The 20007-nt window shown below is 47.1% G+C and overlaps 1 protein-coding gene across 1 annotated transcript in view; it reads left to right on the top strand.

Moving 5' to 3' along the window:
* The window catches only part of RGS22 (regulator of G protein signaling 22), a 1706064-nt gene that overhangs the window by 385299 nt on the left and 1300758 nt on the right, over positions 1 to 20007 (top strand). Inside the window, exon 10 of the mRNA XM_069621432.1 lies at positions 8763 to 10614. Within this exon, the coding sequence (XP_069477533.1) occupies positions 8763 to 10614 (1852 nt within the window). The remainder of the gene's footprint in view (positions 1 to 8762; positions 10615 to 20007) is intronic.

Below are 20007 nucleotides of genomic sequence, written 5' to 3'. Positions count from 1 at the left end.
AGATCAATAAATGTAAGACACCAATGCAAAATATATAGGAAACAATCCAATCTCCTGAAAGAAGAGTAATTAAATGTGGTTGCGAGTCCTTTAAAAAGCCATTAGAGGGTGGGATTGAAGAGACACTGTTGGCCAGGGAACGGCAGGAGTAGACCTGATCAAAGCAGACCAGAGACCAGCAGGAAAAGGAGTCACATGGAGCACAATGAGGGGGAGAAGGCCGTAGACTACATGTCTGACTAAAGAGCCTGGATCTAACGCTCATAGAAATAAATGTCTTTGATGTCTTAAGTCACATGGGGGGGGTGGACTCTGCCCCACTTAGTTATATAAAGAGGAGAGCACTGCTTGCCAGTGGGAAGGGCATCATATCCCTTACTGAGATTGAGAAGGGGCCATATCCCTTACTAGTGAACTTGACCACCATAAGCTTAGAATGGGAAGAAGTGGGCCAGGCGCTATCCTCCTGGCTGGATTACAACTAGTGAGCCGAGTGCTGTATCTGAGAGCGGAAGTGTGTCAAAGCAGCTTTGAGTTTGAATCTGGCAGTGGCTGGGTGCTAGTTTCCTGGACTTTTTTGAGCTTAGAGAATCTTGGGGAGTCCAGTATACCCACTTCCTCATTATATATGCTAGAAATAAACCCCTTGTTTAGTTAAGAACTGCTAAGTCCCATGGACGTTTTTCCAAAACACCTTTCTTTTTTACTTGGTAGAGCAAACTAAAGGGTCCTAGGAACAGCCCTCCTGTGAGAGAGCTATCCTCCAGGACAGGGGTACCCCTGCTGTCTACCACAACACCATCAAGACTGTTAGCCAATAACCCTGACACTGTACTATTTGACCAATCCTGGCACTGTTAGCTTAGATCGGGCGTTTGCAACCTGTGGCTCTACAGACTATTAGTTTGCGACTCAGAATGTGCCTTCACTTTGATGATGCTGGTTAGGGCTGATGAAAGTGTTAGTGCAAAACATCTGGAGATCTGAAGATTGCAGCCACCAGGCTTTTTTGATTCCAAGGGATTACTTTCCATTTGTGTTATCAATGTGCCCATAGACCCTATTTTCAATTATCCCTCTTTTTTAATCAAATAATTTCAGTCTTGTAGTCAGTATAGTTTGCCCCAGCCCATGCCAGCATTATAGAGATGATGTGAGTATACTAATCACTTTCTACCTGGTTTACCTTTAGGATTCAAACACCACTGAGCCAAGTTGTGGTATGGGTTCATGCATTGAGCATATAACCCTTTGCTCCCTTTTTTCCCTCTAACTAGTTTCAGGGTTCGTTGCTCAAGCATTTCAAAGTTAGCTTATTCAGAGGGTGTTTGTTAGAATTTGACCAGTATAGTATAACTTCCAGACGCTTTGGTAATGCCCATTGAATCTATTGCCAACGTTATCTCCTATGTTGTGATGGCTCTCTCCATTTTCACCCTCTTGATGTCTCTTATTGCTTTAAGGGGATCTCTTATCCTTCTGTTCTGTGTCACAGAGTTTGCTTTTGTGCACATATTTCTTTGCAGTATTCCTTCAACTCTCCTCTAACCTCTGCTTGGATGGTAATAGGTGCCCAGTCTCATCTCCTAATAGAAGTTTTTCTAGTGGTCCCTTGTTACTCCCTTTGTCAATATATTTCTGGAATATTCTCCTTCACTATGCACACAAATATTACCTCCACTTTCCCACCAAATCCTTGTTGACCCTCTCATGCAATGACCTCTGAAATACCAGCCGTTGGTTGTCTAGCTTCAGGGATCTGCCTGTTAGGGCTTTCCTGATGCCCACCAATATAGAAATACAGATGCTTCTCAGTGCCATCTTCACACCTCCACCAATAATATTCCTTGAACTTCTAATGATCTGTAATTCTCTTTAACGCGAATGATAATACCTTTCCCTAATATATGCCATAAAATGCCTCATCTTGTAGCTCTCAGCCCTCAATTGCCATTTTGTCATTTTCTCCTTTTCTCAATTCCACACTTCAAAGGGGATTGACCAGATAGCGATCTTCATAGATAGCGGGTGTTACCAATTTCCAAATTGTGGAAGCTTTCGCTACACTTGATGTGTACCTGCTGTACCTAGAAGTGGGACAACACGGAAAGTTGGTTACAATTTTTATTGAGTTAAAACTGCATCGATATAGCTCTGCTCTGAAACGCTTAATGTTATAACGCACACACCCACATGCATACACACACATATACACTCCATGCTCCAAACCTAGTTTTACTGCGATATGTCAGCTGCACCACTATTTCCTAGTGCTAGTAGTAGTGGAAGGTAAAAAGAAAGCTAACATATTGATAGTTACAACCACCACCTCAGACAATTTAGAATGTGGAGAAAAATAGTTTTTGTTTTTTGGGCAAGATGTGTCTTAAATGTAGAGCAGCAAAAAGATGGCAATAGAGCAAAGAGGAGGTTAAATTATAAGCCCAGCTGTTTTACAAATTGGACTAAACTTCAGCTCCCAAATAGACATGTGAGTCTCCTTTCCAAAGATACAAATCATTTCACTGCTGGTTTTGCTTCACATTTAACATGTTCTAATGTTTACCAAATGCTGTCTGGGTCTTGAGTACTTGTGGGTTGGTTAGTTGATGTGCTTATGCATGTCTTTACAAGTGAGTGTGTTGTTGTTAAAACCTAGGTCGGGCCTTATGTCTTTCCAGCACTTTTGGATATTTTATTATTATTAAGCAAACAAATACCAATTGATGTTTGTAAGTTGTAAGTGTGACAGCTTATTGCACCTTATTCATAGAACTTAGTAACTTGCTTTGCTGGGTGTTGCCTTCCTAACCACTGCACAGGCATCTGTTTTACAATTTTAATTTACTCAATGCTGTTTCATGATTTTCATTGTTTGTGATTACATTCAAATGTTTCTTAGTGTTTCATTTGTATGAGTTTGTTTTCTGTGTGATTAGCACACAGTTACGAATTTTAGCCTCTGAGGTGTATAGACTTACTATGCAATAGATACAAAGAAATGGAAAGGGCAACAAAATAAGAGTAATTTTGCGTTACAAAATCATTTGTTACCCAAATAAGTGCAGGAATTGCTTTTGTGGTGTTGGATTTCCATATATGGGACAATTATGTTTTGCCTACAGTACAATTGCACACTAAAGCATTCAGAATTTTCCCTTAAATTGGGGCTAGTGGTAGGAGGGATTAAGAAAAGTACAAATGTAAGTAGGTTGTGGAAAGCAGCCTGACGAGACGTCTGTCACTAATGCTTGAGTCAGACATTCCAGGATGTGTGTGCCCTGTATAGAGGAGAACATCTACTATCTTTGGATTCTTTTAAATTTGCCTGGGGTCATTTGAGTGTGTGAACTTTCTTTCTTTAGCTGCTGTTGACAACCCACAAATTTGATGTGTCATAAATAGTTGAAAGGTTGTTATTTGCAGCAGATAAAGAGGCAAATGCTTGTCATCCACATTTAAAAGAAATAACATTTTAGTCAATTGGTAAGAGCAGATGTGGCATAGATGGGTTATTCAAGAACTTGATTCATGGGAGGGTCATATGTAATTATAGGAAATAAATCATGTCCTGGAGAACCAGATACTAAAGACAGGATTGAAAGCATTATGCAGATGTCACCTTTCCAGCGAGCTGAACATGTTTGCATCTCAAGTTCCACATGAACTTGAGCGCCGGCGGCCTCATACGAAGGCCCATATTAAGGCCCCTGTTTGCCCCCAGAGCCCCAGTCTTCCAGGAATCACCTCGGGAGAGGGCAGGAGCCCTTTCCCCCCAGCGTCAGCAGCGGAACTCCAGCAGCTGATCCGGATGCGTGCCGCACCCTTCCATGAATTTCGGCATCCAGCCACCAGCTATTGTGGTAAGGCAGGTGCGCTCATCCTCACCCCTACCTGCTTCCAGGAATCACATTATATGGCCTAATTCAGAGGGCCCAGCACCAGCGACCACGACTGACCATATCCTGCCTGACCCTGAAATGCCGGGCGCAACGCGGTGCCATATCGAGGCTGCTGCCCCGTTGCCAGGTTACTGAAGCCTGATTTGAATTCGCAGCATCCGCCGGCAGGCGGAAGCGCCGGCGGCCTCATACGAAGGCCCATATTAAGGCCCCTGTTTGCCCCCAGAGCCCCAGTCCTCCAGGAATCACCTCGGGAGAGGGCAGGAGCCCTTTCCCCCCAGCGTCAGCAGCGGAACTCCAGCAGCTGATCCGGATGCGTGCTGCACCCTTCCATGAATTTCGGCATCCAGCCACCAGCTATTGTGGTAAGGCTTGTGCGCCCATCCTCACCCCTACCTGCTTCCAGGAATCACATTATATGGCCTAATTCAGAGGGCCCAGCACCAGCGACCACGACCGACCCTGCTTGACCATATCCTGCCTGACCCTGTAATGCCTAGCGCAACGCGGCGCCATATCGAGGCTGCTGCCCCTTTGCCAGGTTACTGAAGCCTGATTTGAATTCGCAGCATCCGCTGGCAGGCGGAAGCGCCGGCGGCCTCATACGAAGGCCCATATTAAGGCCCCTGTTTGCCCCCTGTTCGCACGCTGGAGCGCGCTACTCTGCCCATGCTCATACTTGCAGCATGCTCTCCATGCCAACAACTCAACCGAAGGCCGGAGGAGTAGGAGATCCTGCTATCCACTGCAGGAGTAGCAGGCTTCAGGATCGTTGACTACGAACCCTGGCAGATGCAAGGTAGGCCATATGCCTCCCCTAGTTGCACTCCAGATTCCAGCCACTTTTGCCTGTCTTTTCGCTTTTCTAGAGTGCTCGGGCACCCATATGGGCCCTCACTAGCATACGGCATCCAGTATGTTTACCACTGCCACATGTAGAAACAGTACATGCACCTCAACTTACCGGCTCGTGCACTACAGACTCGCTCTCTGACACACTATTACTGGTCTCACACCTACACAATGGTCGTAAATAGACTCCATTGATGTGTACTGTGCCCCATGGTCGCTAATAGACCACATTTCATTTGCATTGTGCCCTATGGTCGCTAATAGACCACATTTGATTTGCATTGTGCCCCATGGTCGTTAATAGACCACATCTGATTTGCATTGTGCCCTATGGTCGCTAATAGACCTCATCTGATTTGCATTGTGCCCTATGGTCGCTAATAGACTTGCATTGTGCCCTATGGTCGCTAATAGACCACATTTGATTTGCATTGTGCCCTATGGTCGCTAATAGACTTGCATTGTGCCCTATGGTCGCTAATAGACCGCATTTGACTTGCATTGTGCCCTATGGTCGCTAATGGACCACATTTGTCTTGCATTGTGCCCTATGGTCGCTAATAGACCACATTTGACTTGCATTGTGCCCCTTGGTCGTTAATAGACCACTTTTGATCTGTACTGTGCCCTATGGTCGCTAATAGACCACATTTGACTTGCATTGTACCCTTGTGCCCTGGCACTGTACCTAGCATGATAGTTGCATCCAGCCTGCCTGTTCTTGACCATTTCAAATTGCTACTGAAGCTGTACCTAGCCTGATAGCTGCATCTAGCCTGCCTAGCCTTAGCCACCACAATTGCCACTGAAACTACACCTAACTGACTATTACTGAGCCATTTAGCATGTACACCCTGGGTCTTGCCCACAGGTCACCCTGGCTACCATTGTGTATGGCCTTCCTCATCACATTAGGAATACAACCACTTATAATAAGCACCAAAGTTAACATTCTGAGTCTTCGCACCACGTCCTACTCCACCCATCGCACCTGTCCTATCATGCTCAACACACAACAACCCAATACTGGACTTAAAATGACCCACTATCCAGATAGCATCATTCTACAAAGGCCATGTAACACTACAGACAGAAACCTAAGACTACGTGCTCGCCTGTCCAAACTGCATGAGCTACCTGCCAAGAAAACTGAACTACTAAAATTCCAAAATAAAATACAGCTACCCTTGAAGGGTATTGCAGAACCCACTAGGAAACAGGCCAAGCCCAACAGACTTAGAATAAACAACTCCGAACAGACAACCAAAGTTAGTCACAACACCACCTGTCCTAACCTAGCAGACCACAAACCATATCTCAAAGGTGCGCTTATAAACGCCAGGTCGCTAGTCGCACACGCCACAGAGATCTCAGATATCATTGCCACAGACAACCTAGACTTCTTGGCCATCTCAGAATCCTGGCTACATGATGCGGCTGGCCAAGCCTTATCACTAGCAGTCCCAGACAACTATACAATCCTACGTGCGGACAGACTTACCTACCGAGGTGGAGGTCTAGCAATCATAGCTAAAACTAGCCTGGACATGAGGATCATCACTACTACCACTATGCAATCCTGTGAATGCCTCACGGTCAAAATAGCCACTGCCAACTCCCAAACCCTAAACATCATCCTCATCTACAGACCACCAGGTCCCATCAGAACCTTCGCTGAGGACATCTCGACATCCTTGTCCAATAACCTAAAAAATACATCCCAAACAATAGTGCTAAGAGACTTTAATCTAGGCTATAATGACAATAAGGACACCCAATCGACAGCGATTGCTCTGACCCTGAAAGAGCTAGGATTCTCCCAAAAAGTTGAATTACCTACCCACAACAAAGATTGCATCCTTGATTGGATAGCAGAACATAATTGCGAAGTAAATATTACGGACTCTGTACCGCAGATCTGGACTGACCACTACCTGCTATTATTCACAGTGACAACCAACCGGGCCACTGCCCCGTCCTCACCCGCCCCACCTCTGCCAACGAGAAATAAAAAACTAATGACAGCAGAAAATCTGATGCCCGTTATAATACCTAAATTGAACTCACTACCAGACAGTATGGACCCTAATCTGTTAGTTGAACATTATAACGTAGCCATGACCTCAGCCTTGGATCACATAGCCCCACTTAAACTAAGAAATAGCAAACCAAAAAAACACCTCAATTCCTGGTTCACGCCCCATCTAAAAAATCTCAGGCTGGCCAAATGAAAACTTGAAACTATTTGGAGACTCTCCCCATCAGTCAAAAATAAACTCAACCTCTCCAAAGCCTCCTCCCAATACAAGAAAGAAATACTATTAGCCAAACAAGAAACCTACAATACTAGAATATCCAACTCAAAATCTAGTGTCAAAGAACTGTTCAGCATTCTGAAAGAATTGGAAACACCCGTTTTACCCCAAGAAAACTGCACTAATGATAAAAAATGGTGCTCTAGCATACAACATGCCTTAACAAACAAAGTAGCAAACCTACAAACCAAAATTGCCATCAAGAAGGCATCGCTAACACCACACATCCCTCAGAGCCCAGTGCCAAGGCCACAGCCTAAGACGGGAGCCAGATTCTGCTTTTCTAAGGTATCGATCATAGAGGTAGAAAAGGTAATCCTGGGACTTAAACCGTCCAACTGCAAAGGTGACCAATGCCCAGCACAACTCATCAAGGATGCTGCGAGAGAACTATCGCCATTTATAACCAAACTAATCAACTCCTCCTTTACCTCTGGTTCAGTACCGATCAACCTAAGAGTCCTGGGTACTGCCACTACTAAAGAAACAAACCCTTGACCCTGCCATTCCGACTAACTTCAGGCCCATCACGACTGTGCCCTTTCTTCTAAAAATCTTAGATAAAGTGGCTTACCTGCAAATTCAAAACTTCCTAGAGTCTAACCACCTACTTGGAACCCGTCAATCAGGATTCCGCCCGCAACATGGGACCGAGACAGCGTTAATAGACCTGAAGGCCCAAATAGATGACTGCAGGGACAATGACCAAGCGGCCCTACTTCTCCTCCTGGACCTATCAGCGGCATTCGACTTAGTGGATCACACGGTCCTCTATAGTCACCTCGACTCGGCAGCCCACTTCTCAAAAGAGGCCATAATTTGGATCAAGTCATTTTTGAGTAATCGGACCATGAGTCTTCGCTCCATCAGCCTCAGCAGATCCAATTCCCATAACATGTGGTGTTCCACAAGGGTCTTGTGTGTCACCCACCCTCTACAATGTCTTTACGAAGCCCCTCTTTGACGAAATGGATCATCTGGGTATCGCCTACACCAACTACGCAGACGATACCCAGATCCTCCTCCCGCTCTCAGGAGACTACGCCAAGGACCTGGCCCTAGTGAACAGGATATATAGCATTGTTCAGGCATGGATGGCCACACACGGCTTATGCCTGAACGATGATAAAACTGAGCTTATCATCCTGGGCACCACTACCTATATATCCAAGCTTAGCCCTGATTATGACAACTTCATTATCGATGGGAACAACATAAAAGTAGCTCACGAAGTAAAAACCCTAGGATTCTACCTAGACCTGCTCCTTGCTCCCTTGCTCTTGATCTCTTCCTGTTCATATCTGCTTACTGTAATATTGCTGATGCCTATGTCTACACTTCCTGCCTTTTCCTTGTACTTGCAATTAGCCGAGCATATCTGTAACCAAGCTCGGCGTATCTCTGTACCTTCATCTGATTTTCATGTATCTGTAACTAAGTTGAGCATATCCTTGTCTGTTTGCGCCCTGATACTCCAGGGTATGGCGCGCCATACAAATAATAAACTAAAACTAAACTAAAACTATGAATGGTATAGTTGCAAAACCGCAGCAATATGCAAAGTTATATGGTCCCCCACCGAGTATTAAATTTTATTGTTAATGGACATTTCCAGGCATTTTGGTTTTCATACTCTTCATTGTGATGCCACTAGGCCAAAACATTGACATTCTTTTTTTCTTATTCTATGCAGGAGTTAATTTAATAAAGAAGCACAGCAGCCCAGTGGTTAATGCCGCTCCTGGAGAAAGAAGTGCAGAAGGTCGGAGAACTAGCACAATGGTCAATGGTACTGCTACAGCAAGAAGTGCAGATGATCGCAGGACTAGCACAATAATTAATGGCAATACTACAGGAAGAAGTGCAGATGATCGAAGGACAAGCGCAATGGTTAATGGCGCTGATGCAGCAAGCGATGTACATGATCGCAGGGCTAGCACAAGTGTTAATGGCACTCTTTCAGCAAGAGATGCAGACGATTGGAGGTCCAGCACAATGATTAATGCCACTTCTTTAGCAAGATATGCAGATGATCAGAAGTCTATCACAATTGGTAAAGGCACTCCCACAGCACAAGGTGCAGATGAGCATAGGCCTAGCACAGCGGATATTGACAGTCCTGCGGCAAGAGATTCAGATAATAGGCGGTCTAGCACAATGGTTAATGGCACTGCTGCAGGAAGAGGTGAAGATGACCGGAGGTCTAGTGGAATGGTTAATGGCACTCCTGTGGCACAAGGTGGAGATGATCGCAGGTCTAGCAGAATGGGTAATGGCCCTCCTGTGGCACAAGGTGCAGATGATCGGAGGTCGAGCACAATGGGTAATGGCACTGCTGCAGGAAGAGGTGAAGATGATCGCAGGTCTAGCAGAATGGTTAATGGCACTCCTGTGGCACAAGGTGCAGATGATCGGAGGTCTAGCACAATGGGTAATGGCACTGCTGCAGGAAGAGGTGAAGATGATCGAAGGTCTAGCAGAATGGTTAACGGCACTCCTGTGGCACAAGGTGCAGATGATCGCAGGTCTAGCAGAATGGTTAATGGCCCTCCTGTGGCACAAGGTGCAGATGATCGGAGGTCGAGCACAATGGGTAATGGCACTGCTGCAGGAAGAGGTGAAGATGATCGCAGGTCTAGCAGAATGGTTAATGGCACTCCTGTGGCACAAGGTGCTGATGATCGGAGGTCTAGCACAATGGGTAATGGCACTGCTGCAGGAAGAGGTGAAGATGATCGAAGGTCTAGCAGAATGGTTAATGGCACTCCTGTGGCACAAGGTGCTGATGATCGCAGGTCTAGCAGAATGGTTAATGGCACTCCTGTGGCACAAGGTGCAGATGATCGGAGGTCTAGCACAATGGGTAATGGCACTGCTGCAGGAAGAGGTGAAGATGATCGAAGGTCTAGCAGAATGGTTAATGGCACTCCTGTGGCACAAGGTGCATATGATCGGAAGTCTAGCACAATGGGTAATGGCACTCTTACAGCAAGAGGTGCAGATGATCAAAAGCCTAGTGATAGGCGTTCAAAGGCAGAATATTCAAGATCCATTTCCACTTGCCCATCACCATCCGCTTTACGAGTTTATTTAGAAGTGACATGTGATAGTGAAAACCAGGAACATAAAGTTCCTGTGTTTGCGACATTGGAGGAGTTTGCAGCATTTTACATTAAGCATGTGATTGAAGCTGCAGTTTCAAAGCTGACAGGTGATCCTCCGGAGGGCTTGAACGATGGAGTGGATATCTACACTTTGTCTGAGGTGATAATTCAGAGTTTTCCATCAAGTGCAGCGTCAACTATAAGCTCCAGTTCTTCTGAAGTCGATGTTGAAGAAGATATGATGAGCTCAGAGTCTGAAATTGAAGACACACAACCTGGGGTTGCCTGGAAGTTCACTCACAGTCCATATAATATACGCAGCAGAAAACTGTTTGAAAGATTCAAGACCTTTCTTAAAGGTACCTTAGGAGAGAATCACTGGTTGCTTTGGCTGGATATTGAAAGGCTAAAGGCACTGGAGGACGTTGGAAGACAGGTCAGGTAACTAATATTCCTATTTCTCATTATATTAAGCTAGATAGAACAGTTTAGAAAAATGTGATATTAGCATTGGAACTTGACATATTGTTGTAAGCTTACTTAGCTCTTCCCCTCTGTTGTATATTGCTTATGCAAATGTGAATTTAGTTGGATGACTATTGCTATTAAATACTGGATCAGTAAAAGGTGAGCTGAGTTGACTCAAATTCTAAGTAAATAGATTGATTCAAAGTAACTTCTAGAGAACAGGTTCCCAGAGAACAGGTTATTTGACCATGTTCATTCTCGGTAGAGGGGCTCCTAGACCTTTTTGTGCATTTTTAGGAACTTTGGGTTTCACCCTAAATTACCCAGGGTAATGCAGACGTGGACCCCTTGCTCACTGTGCTTGGAGAGGCACAGCTTCACCTCACTGATGAGGTCGGTATAGGCCAAACGATGTGTCTGTGGTTGCTGTTGGTACTTTTGTTCAGAGGAGAATTGCCTGGCATTTCAGTGCTGGACTACCCAAGTGGCTGGAACAAGACTGATATGCAAATGGATATATTTCTTCTCTGTGAAAGGTAGAGTGAGCTAAAACATGGTTGTAGACCTTCCAGAGTGGGCACCTTCCCAGAGAACAGGTTATTTGGCTGTGTTCGTTCTCGGGTGAGGGGCTCCCATACCTTTTTGTAACATTCTACTTGAACTGGCACAGGATACACCTTTCACAAGCAACTAAAAGGACTCCTTTCTGTTGTACCAATTTTTCTATTAGATTACATGTTCTAAAGAACTGAGCAATAATGCAAAGCCTATATAATTAGGGAGGTCAGTATATAGCAGTCTAGTCCAAGTACAATGGAACAAAACGCATAAAAAACACAAATATTTGGAATCATCGTAACCACTCCCACTATGTCTGGCTGAGGTTCCAACATGTAGCAATTAGGTGAAACAAGTATCTCAGCTCTCAATCGTTTGTAAAAATACAGTATCATCTTAGGTTTACATTAAATAGAATTAAAGAGCTGAAGCTCCACTTCTCCAGGTTTACCTTCTGCCTCTCCATTTGGTGACAAACAAAAGAAATGTAACAGAGGGAAAGGGTCTACTTCATTGAACCTCATTATTTCTCTCCTGATGCCAGACTATTTATCAAGGCTGAACCCTGGTTTCCTATACTGCTAGCCATTGCCCATTGGGCAGACAGATCAAATGAGGCACAGGGCTAGGAAACATTGGTCAGAAGGAGGCCAGCTAGAAAACACGACTGTTATTGTGTGGGTGCTTTACCCAAATATTTTGTGAAGTGTGACCATAAAGTGTGCTAGGTATTGGGATTGTGGCACCTTCATCCAACATTTATTTCCCTTATAAGATTGTCAAATGAGGTAGGAAGTGGATAGATATTGATCTAACGTCTCAACTCTCATTGTGGAGTAAACAGACACAAGTATACAAACCTTTCAGTGGGTCATTGTTGCGATTTAATTCATGGTGGATATCAAAAGATTAAATGGGCATTTTTCTCAGAGCTTGAATTTGGTATTGGGTAAATGCCTACTTTTTTAATAGCTAAAAAAAAGTAGGCTTTTAACCAGGTTACTCACCGTAGTGACCACCTTACTCCTAGTCCATAGTCCCCTTTCCTCCATACTTATGGGTCATTCCTCCGTCCTGTGCGACGGGACCGGAGCGCTTTATAAAAGCATCCAAAAATGTCAATTTTTTTAGTCCTTCCTGTCTTTCTACGTGGGGCCGCCACGCGGCCATAACGCCGCCCATCTCGGCTCTGCCCCGCGCATCGCCCATTAGTCCTTTTCTCTGCTCGTTTGGGACTGGACGCGCTTGCATCCTCGGAAAATCTTCTTCCCTTTTTTTCCTCCTCTCTGGCTCTCGCTAGCGATTGTGTACTAGTCTGTCTGTCGTTCAAACTAGACTTTCCAGATTGTTCATCGTGTCACTGACGCTTTGCGAGGGCGGATCCCCATCCTCTTTGTCTAGAGTGTTTGGGTCCGGATCACTGTTGGGACGCCTGTTTTTATTGTGACTCCCTTTCGGTCCGGGCACTTCAACGTCGGTTGGAGCGGTGGGAGGAGGTGTTTCGACGTACTCCTCCTTCGCATTTTCAGGCGTTTATCGTCAAAAAGAAGAAACGCCCGGTAAGTTCTTTACTTTTCAGAGCACACCGGCCGGGAGATACCTTTACGGGCTCTTCCCGAGCTAGGAGGAGCGTTGATCGCTCTGTCACCGGGGATTGCCCCGAGGTACCTTCTGGGCCTAATATTTGTACCAGAGTTTTTTCTGAGGGTCTCCGTAAGGGGCCTGTGGATACCGGAGCACACTCCAAGGCCCCTCCTGTGGGAGCTGCCTGTAGACCCCGTTCTACTGAGTCGTGGGGTACCAGAGTTTGCTCTGAGGCCTTGTTATTGGCTTCCCTCAAAAGTACCGGGGTGCGCCCCGACGCCTCGGCTGGGCTTGGTGTTTCCGAACGGATGTTCGAGGCCCACGCTAGTAAGGCTGTTACCGGACCTGGGTCCGGGGTCCCTCGTGCAGATGCTAAAGTGACCAACATTTCTGACAGGCCTGCCAAGGCCTTATCGGTGAAAGTTGTTCCTCACCGTTCCCACTCTTGTGACGACGCCAGAACTGTTGAGGGGGCAAGGAGTGAAAGTTCTTCCTTTACCGGCAGTGCCGAGGTCCTTCCTCTGAAGGCTAGTTTGGCTATTGGTATGTCGCAGAAACATTCCAGGCCTCATAGTACCGGCTCGGCCGAGGTTCCTTATGTTAAGGCTAAAATTAAGACCCCTGACCCACCGACGGGAACCCCTGCCTCACTTCCACACATGCCGCAGTTCCCCTCAGGTGATGGCAAAATGGCGGCCATTCCCGCCACGACCACGGCGGCCATTTTGGGTGCTTCCCCTACAATTATGCCATCGGCGTCAGGTGTAGGAGTTGGTTCCGCGGGTGAACATAAAATTCCTTGTGCGCATCCGTTTCGTCCAGTTTATGATTGGAACGCCCGGATGCCCCTTCCGCACAATGTCTCGTTGCCTGTGGGTTCGGCACCTTTGATTTTTGTGGACACTTTGGTGGATGGGCCTGTGTGGCAACCCTACCCTGTGCGTCCCTGGAATTATCCTCCTCATGAGAGGCCGCCTCCGGCAGTTTCAAAACCGCCTCCGGAGGATGCCTTTTTCGGCAAATTTCAGACGCTCATGTGTACCAACCCCATGAGAGAGTATTTCAAGGGTCTTTTTAGGGAGATATGCCGGCCTGCTCCTCCGGCTCCACCCATTCCAGCAGTGGTTCCGCCGGTGCCGCCCTTGCCTACGGTGCCTCCACCGGCCCTTCCGCCCTTGCCCCCGTTGTCACCCGTGGACAAGGCGGTGCCTGACGCAGTTCAGCAGGATCCGGACCTGTCGAATGATGCGCAGGGCGAGCAGGACAGCGAAGACCAGCCCGGCTCTATTAGAGCTTTTTACGACCGGGTACTGGACATCATGTGCCTATTGGATGTTCCAGTGCCCGCGGCACCCGCTCCGCAGGAGGGTGTGCTTTCGGGGGCGTTCACCTGGTCTCCTTCGGAACGTACCGGCCTGTTCTTGCAGAAGGACGTTTTTGGCCGAGGTCCGCAGGGTCTGGAAAAAGCCACACTCTGGACTTTTCGTCAATAAGAAAATTGACACGCGATACAAGCTGCATTCTTCGGAAGAGGTGGCCCTGTCATCTTGTCCGTCCCCCTCCTCCACAGTGGTGGCCGCAGCCACTTTGCAGTCCAGGCCTGCAGCGTCCTCTCCTACGACGGCGACTCAGGTTCTGGGGAAAGAGGACAAACTCCTGGACTCCCTTGGGAGGAAGATTTTCGCTAACTCGGCCTTGCAGCTCCGGAAGGCTAATGCAGAACTGGTGTTATCAGGGGCGAATATGAAGATGTGGAAAGGTCTGTCGGAGTTCGAGGAGTCCATTCCGGTCGAGAAGCTGGAAGACTTTAAGGCGGGTTTATCTGATGCCAGAGTCTTCGCCCAGGATCTGCTTGAGGCCGCGGCTCAGCACGTTGACACGTCAGCTCGGGGCCTTATGCTGGGTGTTGACACCTCTCGACAGGAGTGGTTGCATGCCACCAAGTTCTCGAAAGAGGGGCAGGACAAGATGTTGGACCTGCTGTTTGACGGTAAGGAGCTTTTTCATTCCACAACGAATGTGGAGCTCACCAAAACGAAGGACAGCACCCAGACAGCTAAGTCCTGGTTAAAACCCCTTTTAGGACCCAGAGACCGCTGTCGCAAAGCCGGCCCTCCTCTGGTTTCAGGGCCTTCCTAGACCGGAAATCCCACAGAGTGGATACTCCTTTGGGTAATAACCGCCGGAGGCAGCAACGGACTCGGTTTTTCTCCCGCTCCTCAGCCTCCTCCTCAGGTGGTAACACCACTGAAAAGCCTGCCAAATGAGGGTTCTCCTCGCTTGCACGAGACCCCGGTCGGAGGATGCATTGCGTCTCATTGGGAGGCGTGGCAGACCATCACCAAGGACAGGTGGGTCTTGTCAGTCACTCGGGTGGGCTTCCGCATACCCCTACCCCACCCTTCAACCCTCCTTTCCAGCAGTCGGGATCGCCCTCCCTAAAAGCCGAGGTGCAGAAATTGCAGTACCTCAGAGCTGTGGAACCCATTCCTCTTGGGGAGCGAGGGGAGGGCTTCTACTCCCGGCTGTTTACGGTGCCCAAACCCAACCAGGCTGGCCTGCGCACCATCCTAGACCTTTCCTAGTTCAATCTTTTCCTACCCCAAGAGAAATTCAAGATGATCACACCCGGCCAGATGTGGTCTTCCCTTCAGATGGGCGATTGGCTCAGCGTGGTGGATCTTCAGGATGCCTACATGCATATCCTGATCTGCGGTCCACACAGGAGATATCTCTGTTTCTCTGTGGGAGAGGAGCATTTCCAGTTTCGAGTGCTTCCTTTTGGACTAAGTTTGGCACCACGTGTCTTTACGAAGATGATGTCGGTGATCGCGGCCTATCTTCGTCTGCAGGGTATCCATGTATATCTGTATTTGGACAACTGGCTCTTGCGCAGCCCTTACCCGCTGAAAGCTGCCTGCAATCTTCAGTTTCTCCTCCAGCTCCTGTTCCACCTCGGGCTGTCGGTGAACTGGCGGAAATCTTCCATGACGGTCTCTCAGGACTTGATCTTCTTGGGTTTTCGCTGGAGTACGATCGACTGCAGAGTGTACCTGACCGGGGATAGAATGGCGGATCTGTTGGCCACTTGTCAGATGTTTGCGCAGTCGGAGAGCACGTCGGTCTGGTGGTTTCAGAGGCTTCTGGGCCTCATGGCCTCGTGCATTTTGGCGCTTCCTCTTGCCTGGCTCAAGATGAGGCGGACTCAGATGGCTCTTCGGAGCTCTTGGCTTCAGGCTGTGGATCCGGACACCAAATTGATAACGATTCCGGCTTCCATGAGAGCAGACCTGGACTGGTGCTCGTCTCTCAGCAACCTGTCGGTCGGGGTGGGGTTTCAGGACCCAGCTCCGACCATAACGGTCCCAACGGACTCCTCCCTTCTGGGGTGGGGTGTGACTTTGGATCTTCTTCAGGTCTCGGATCTTTGGTCGCCCCAGGACAAGCTCCTCCACATAAATCATCTGGAGCTCCTGGCGATTTTCCCAGCGCTCAAGGCGTTCAGACCGATCGTAGCCAACAAGGTGGTCCGGATTCGCACGGACAATGTGGTGTCGATGTTTTACATCAACAAGCAAGGGGGCACCAAGTCTCCCCCGCTGGGCGGTTCACCATGGTGTCTGGCTACTTGCAGTACACATTCCGGGCCAGCTGAATGTCGCGGCAGATGCCCTCAGTCGGCGGACTATAGTCAGCTACGAGTAGGAACTGAAGGCAGAGGTCCTCTCATGGATTTTCCTGCGCTGGGGCACTCCGGAAGTGGACCTCTTCGCTACGGTGGCAAACAAGAAGCTTCCTCTGTATTCCCCCAGAAAGGGACTGGGAGCCTCCTCTCTGGGGGATGCTCTCAAGATCCCATGGCACAACATGAGGGTTTATGCCTTCCCGCCTCTTCCTCTAGTTCATCAGACGATTTGCAAATTGAAGAACTCGGTGAACTGTTCTCTTCTGCTCATAGCCCCGTGGTGGCCAGCTAGGTTTTGGTTCTCAGAACTCCAACACCTGGAGTCTGTGTATCCGCCGATCAGGCTACCGGTGACCCCTGATCTTCTTCACCAGGGGGAACAACAACTGTGGCACCCCTCCCATCAATCACTCAGCTTGGTGGCATGGTGCCTGAGCTCAGGTCTTTAGAACATCTTAGCCTGTCTGCTGATAACATGCGCGTTATCCAGGCAGCCAGAAAACCTTCGACTAGGTCCCAGTACAGAAGCAAATGGCTTAGGTTTTGTCATTGGTGTTTAAACAAGCAGTTGGACCCAAGGCGGGCTACGATTGACACAGTATTTTCCTTTGTATCCTACTTAGCAGAGTCAGGAGTTCACGTTCTGTCATGTAGAACTTATCTTTCGAAGGTTTCCGCCTACCTATCTACAGACCAATGTTTTTCCTCTCTGTCTAATTCAGTGGTTAAGAGACATTTTGCAGGCTTGGCACGCCTTTATCCTCTGATTCGCAGTCCGCACCCGGCGTGGGATCTAAATGTGGTCCTGACGGCGTTGTGCCATAAGCTTTTCGAACCAATGGCCACGGTGGACCTCAAGCACATGTCATGGAAGGTGTCCTTTTTGGTGGCCGTCACTTCGGCAAGGCGTGTGAGTGAGCTCCAAGCTTTGTCGGTGGAACATCCCTTTTTGGCTTTTCACAAGGATAAGGTGGTTGTACGGACAAACCCTGCTTTCTTGCCGAAGGTGGTTTCTGAGTTTCATCTAAACCAGTCTATTTCCCTGCCGGTCTTTTTCCCGAACCCCGCTTCAGAGGCGTAAAGGGTTCTACACTGTCTGGATTTTAGAAGGGCTCTTAAGTTCTATCTTGACAGAACTTCCGAATTTAGGAGCTCTTCTCAACTGTTCGTCACCTTTGGTAATCCACAAGGTAAGCAGGCCTCTAAGGCGACCATCTCCCGATGGATCCCAGCCTGCATTACGGAGTCTTACACTGTTCAAGGGCTGAAGCCTCCTAAAGGTATTCATGCACACCTGGTGCGGGGCAAGGCAGTCGCAGTTGTCTTTCAGAAATATGTGCCCTGGGAGACCATCGCAAAGGCAGCTACTCGGGCCTCCCCATGGACTTTTTGTAAACATTGTCTAGACCTGAGTTCAAGAGCTGATGCTCAGTTTGGTCAGGCTGTGCTGAAGAACCTGTTTCAGTAAGGTTTTTTTTCCATCCACCCATAGTTCCTGTAAGGAGTGCTTGGGAATCTCCCATGAGTATGGAGGAAAGGGGACGGGACGTAGGAGTATAACCAGGTTACTCACCGTAGTGACCACCTTACTCCTAGTCCATAGTCCCCTTTCCTCCACACGCTCGCCCGCCGACCCCTCTAATAAGGTTCCTCTGTTATTGCTAAAAGGTCTCTGACCTGGCGATAGAAAAGGACTGATGGGCGATGAGCGGAGCCAAGATGGGCAGGGTTACGGCCGTGTGCCGGGCCCCGCGTAGAAAGAGAGGAAGGACTAAACATTTTTGAAATTTTTGGATGCTTTTACAAAGCGCTCCTGTCCCGTCCCACAGGACGGAGGAATGTTCCATAAGTAAGGAGGAAAGGGGACTATGGACTAGGGGTAAGGTGGTCACTACGGTGAGTAACCTGGTTAAAAGCCTACTTTTTTTTAGCTTAAAGGCTTGCCCTTTGAAAACGATTGACTTTAAGTCTACATATTCAGTGGCCGTTATCAGGGCACAAAACATTACCCGACTCTCGCATTTGGCTAGAAATGTTTAAGTGCTAAATATCAGTCAGGCATTGAGATAACAGAGCAGTGCTCAGGTTTCCTTTTTTAACAGCTACCTGTGTGTCCTTATTTACTTGTCACCCTTGTCTGGCATTCTATTCACTAATTGCAGTCAAAGGAGGGAGATACTACTTCTTAATTCATAATAGATCATGCCATTATTACTGTATAGATAAGTATCAGAGGATCAGAACACACATTGTTCTAACCAAGGGGTAAAAAACTGCATCCAGAAAAAAAAACTATTCTTGCATTTTAGGAATCTAAAACATTGCCTTGTTTTTGTTATCTGTATGCTTGTTTCAACAGTGAATATGGGAGCTGCTTTTGATGATGAGTACACATTGAAAACCTCAACATAACACTGCAGTGTAATTTAAAAAAAAGTAATCTGTGGGAGACAGAAAACAAAAGATGAAAGCCTTGGCCAATACATGGCACATAGTGTTAGAGTTAGTAAAGCGATCTGCCTTGTTTTACAACAATCTCTCCACTAGTAAATTTACATCATACGTAGTCACTGAAATATGATAGAAGTTACAACGGTTTTGATCCCATCCTTGGAAAAGACATATCTAAATGATCACTTATTATTTATAAACATTGTTAATTTATAAGAAGAATATAGTTTCATGCTGGAAACCCTTCCCTGAAACGTGTGTTATGGTTTCAGAATGACATTGTTTCACAAACAGTGGTAAGTGACTTTTATACCTGGCTACTAGCCTGCAACGTGAAATTTTGCACTCTGCCATCATATATGCAAGAAGAGTACGTGAAATTAATGTTTTTGTCGTTCATTCACCATATACTTTATTCAGTCAGGAAAAGCTGGAGCTCAAAAACATAGTAGCCCATCCCAAAAATGATTTACCTAGATCAAAACCATCCACATATTTTAGCAGACCTACTGCCTGTATTGCATTGCCCCATTGGTGAAAAAATGTTGCGCAAGTGGAATATAAAATGGCAATTACTGTTCTACCTACACTCATAAGAACATTCTTCCTACAGATTCCTAATCTCATGAAATTACCTTCAGATGCTGTCTGCTCTGGACATTTCTCTAACAGTGGCCATTGGGCACTGAGGCTCTTCATTGCTCCTTAATGCCTTCAGATGCTGGAAGTGATGTCCCCCTACACACACTTTGAACCGCTGTCACCATCTTACTCCGTTCCTTTTTTCTATGCACAAAACGCAGGAAGGCGTTTTCTCACACTCGCCAATTTCTTTCTTTTTTAGGAAGAAATTACAGTGAGGATTGTTGACCCTTTCAGTCAGTGCCCACAAAGGTGGTGAGGGAGCATATGGTCAGACTTTTATTAGCCTCTAGTAAGGTTTCCACTCTGGAAAAATCCACTCAGGGGAACCCAAAGAAGACTATATCGGTTACCAGACATTTGGTCGAAAAAAATTGGTCGACCAGACAAATGGTCGAACCAATTTGGTCGAAAACCAAATGGTCGAATTTTTTTTTTTTTTATTT

The sequence above is a fragment of the Ambystoma mexicanum genome, chromosome 5q (genome assembly GCF_040938575.1).
Source record: "Ambystoma mexicanum isolate Mex_15411 chromosome 5q, UKY_AmexF1_1, whole genome shotgun sequence".
NCBI lineage: Eukaryota > Metazoa > Chordata > Amphibia > Caudata > Ambystomatidae > Ambystoma > Ambystoma mexicanum.
This window is presented reverse-complemented; position numbering and strand designations above follow the sequence as displayed.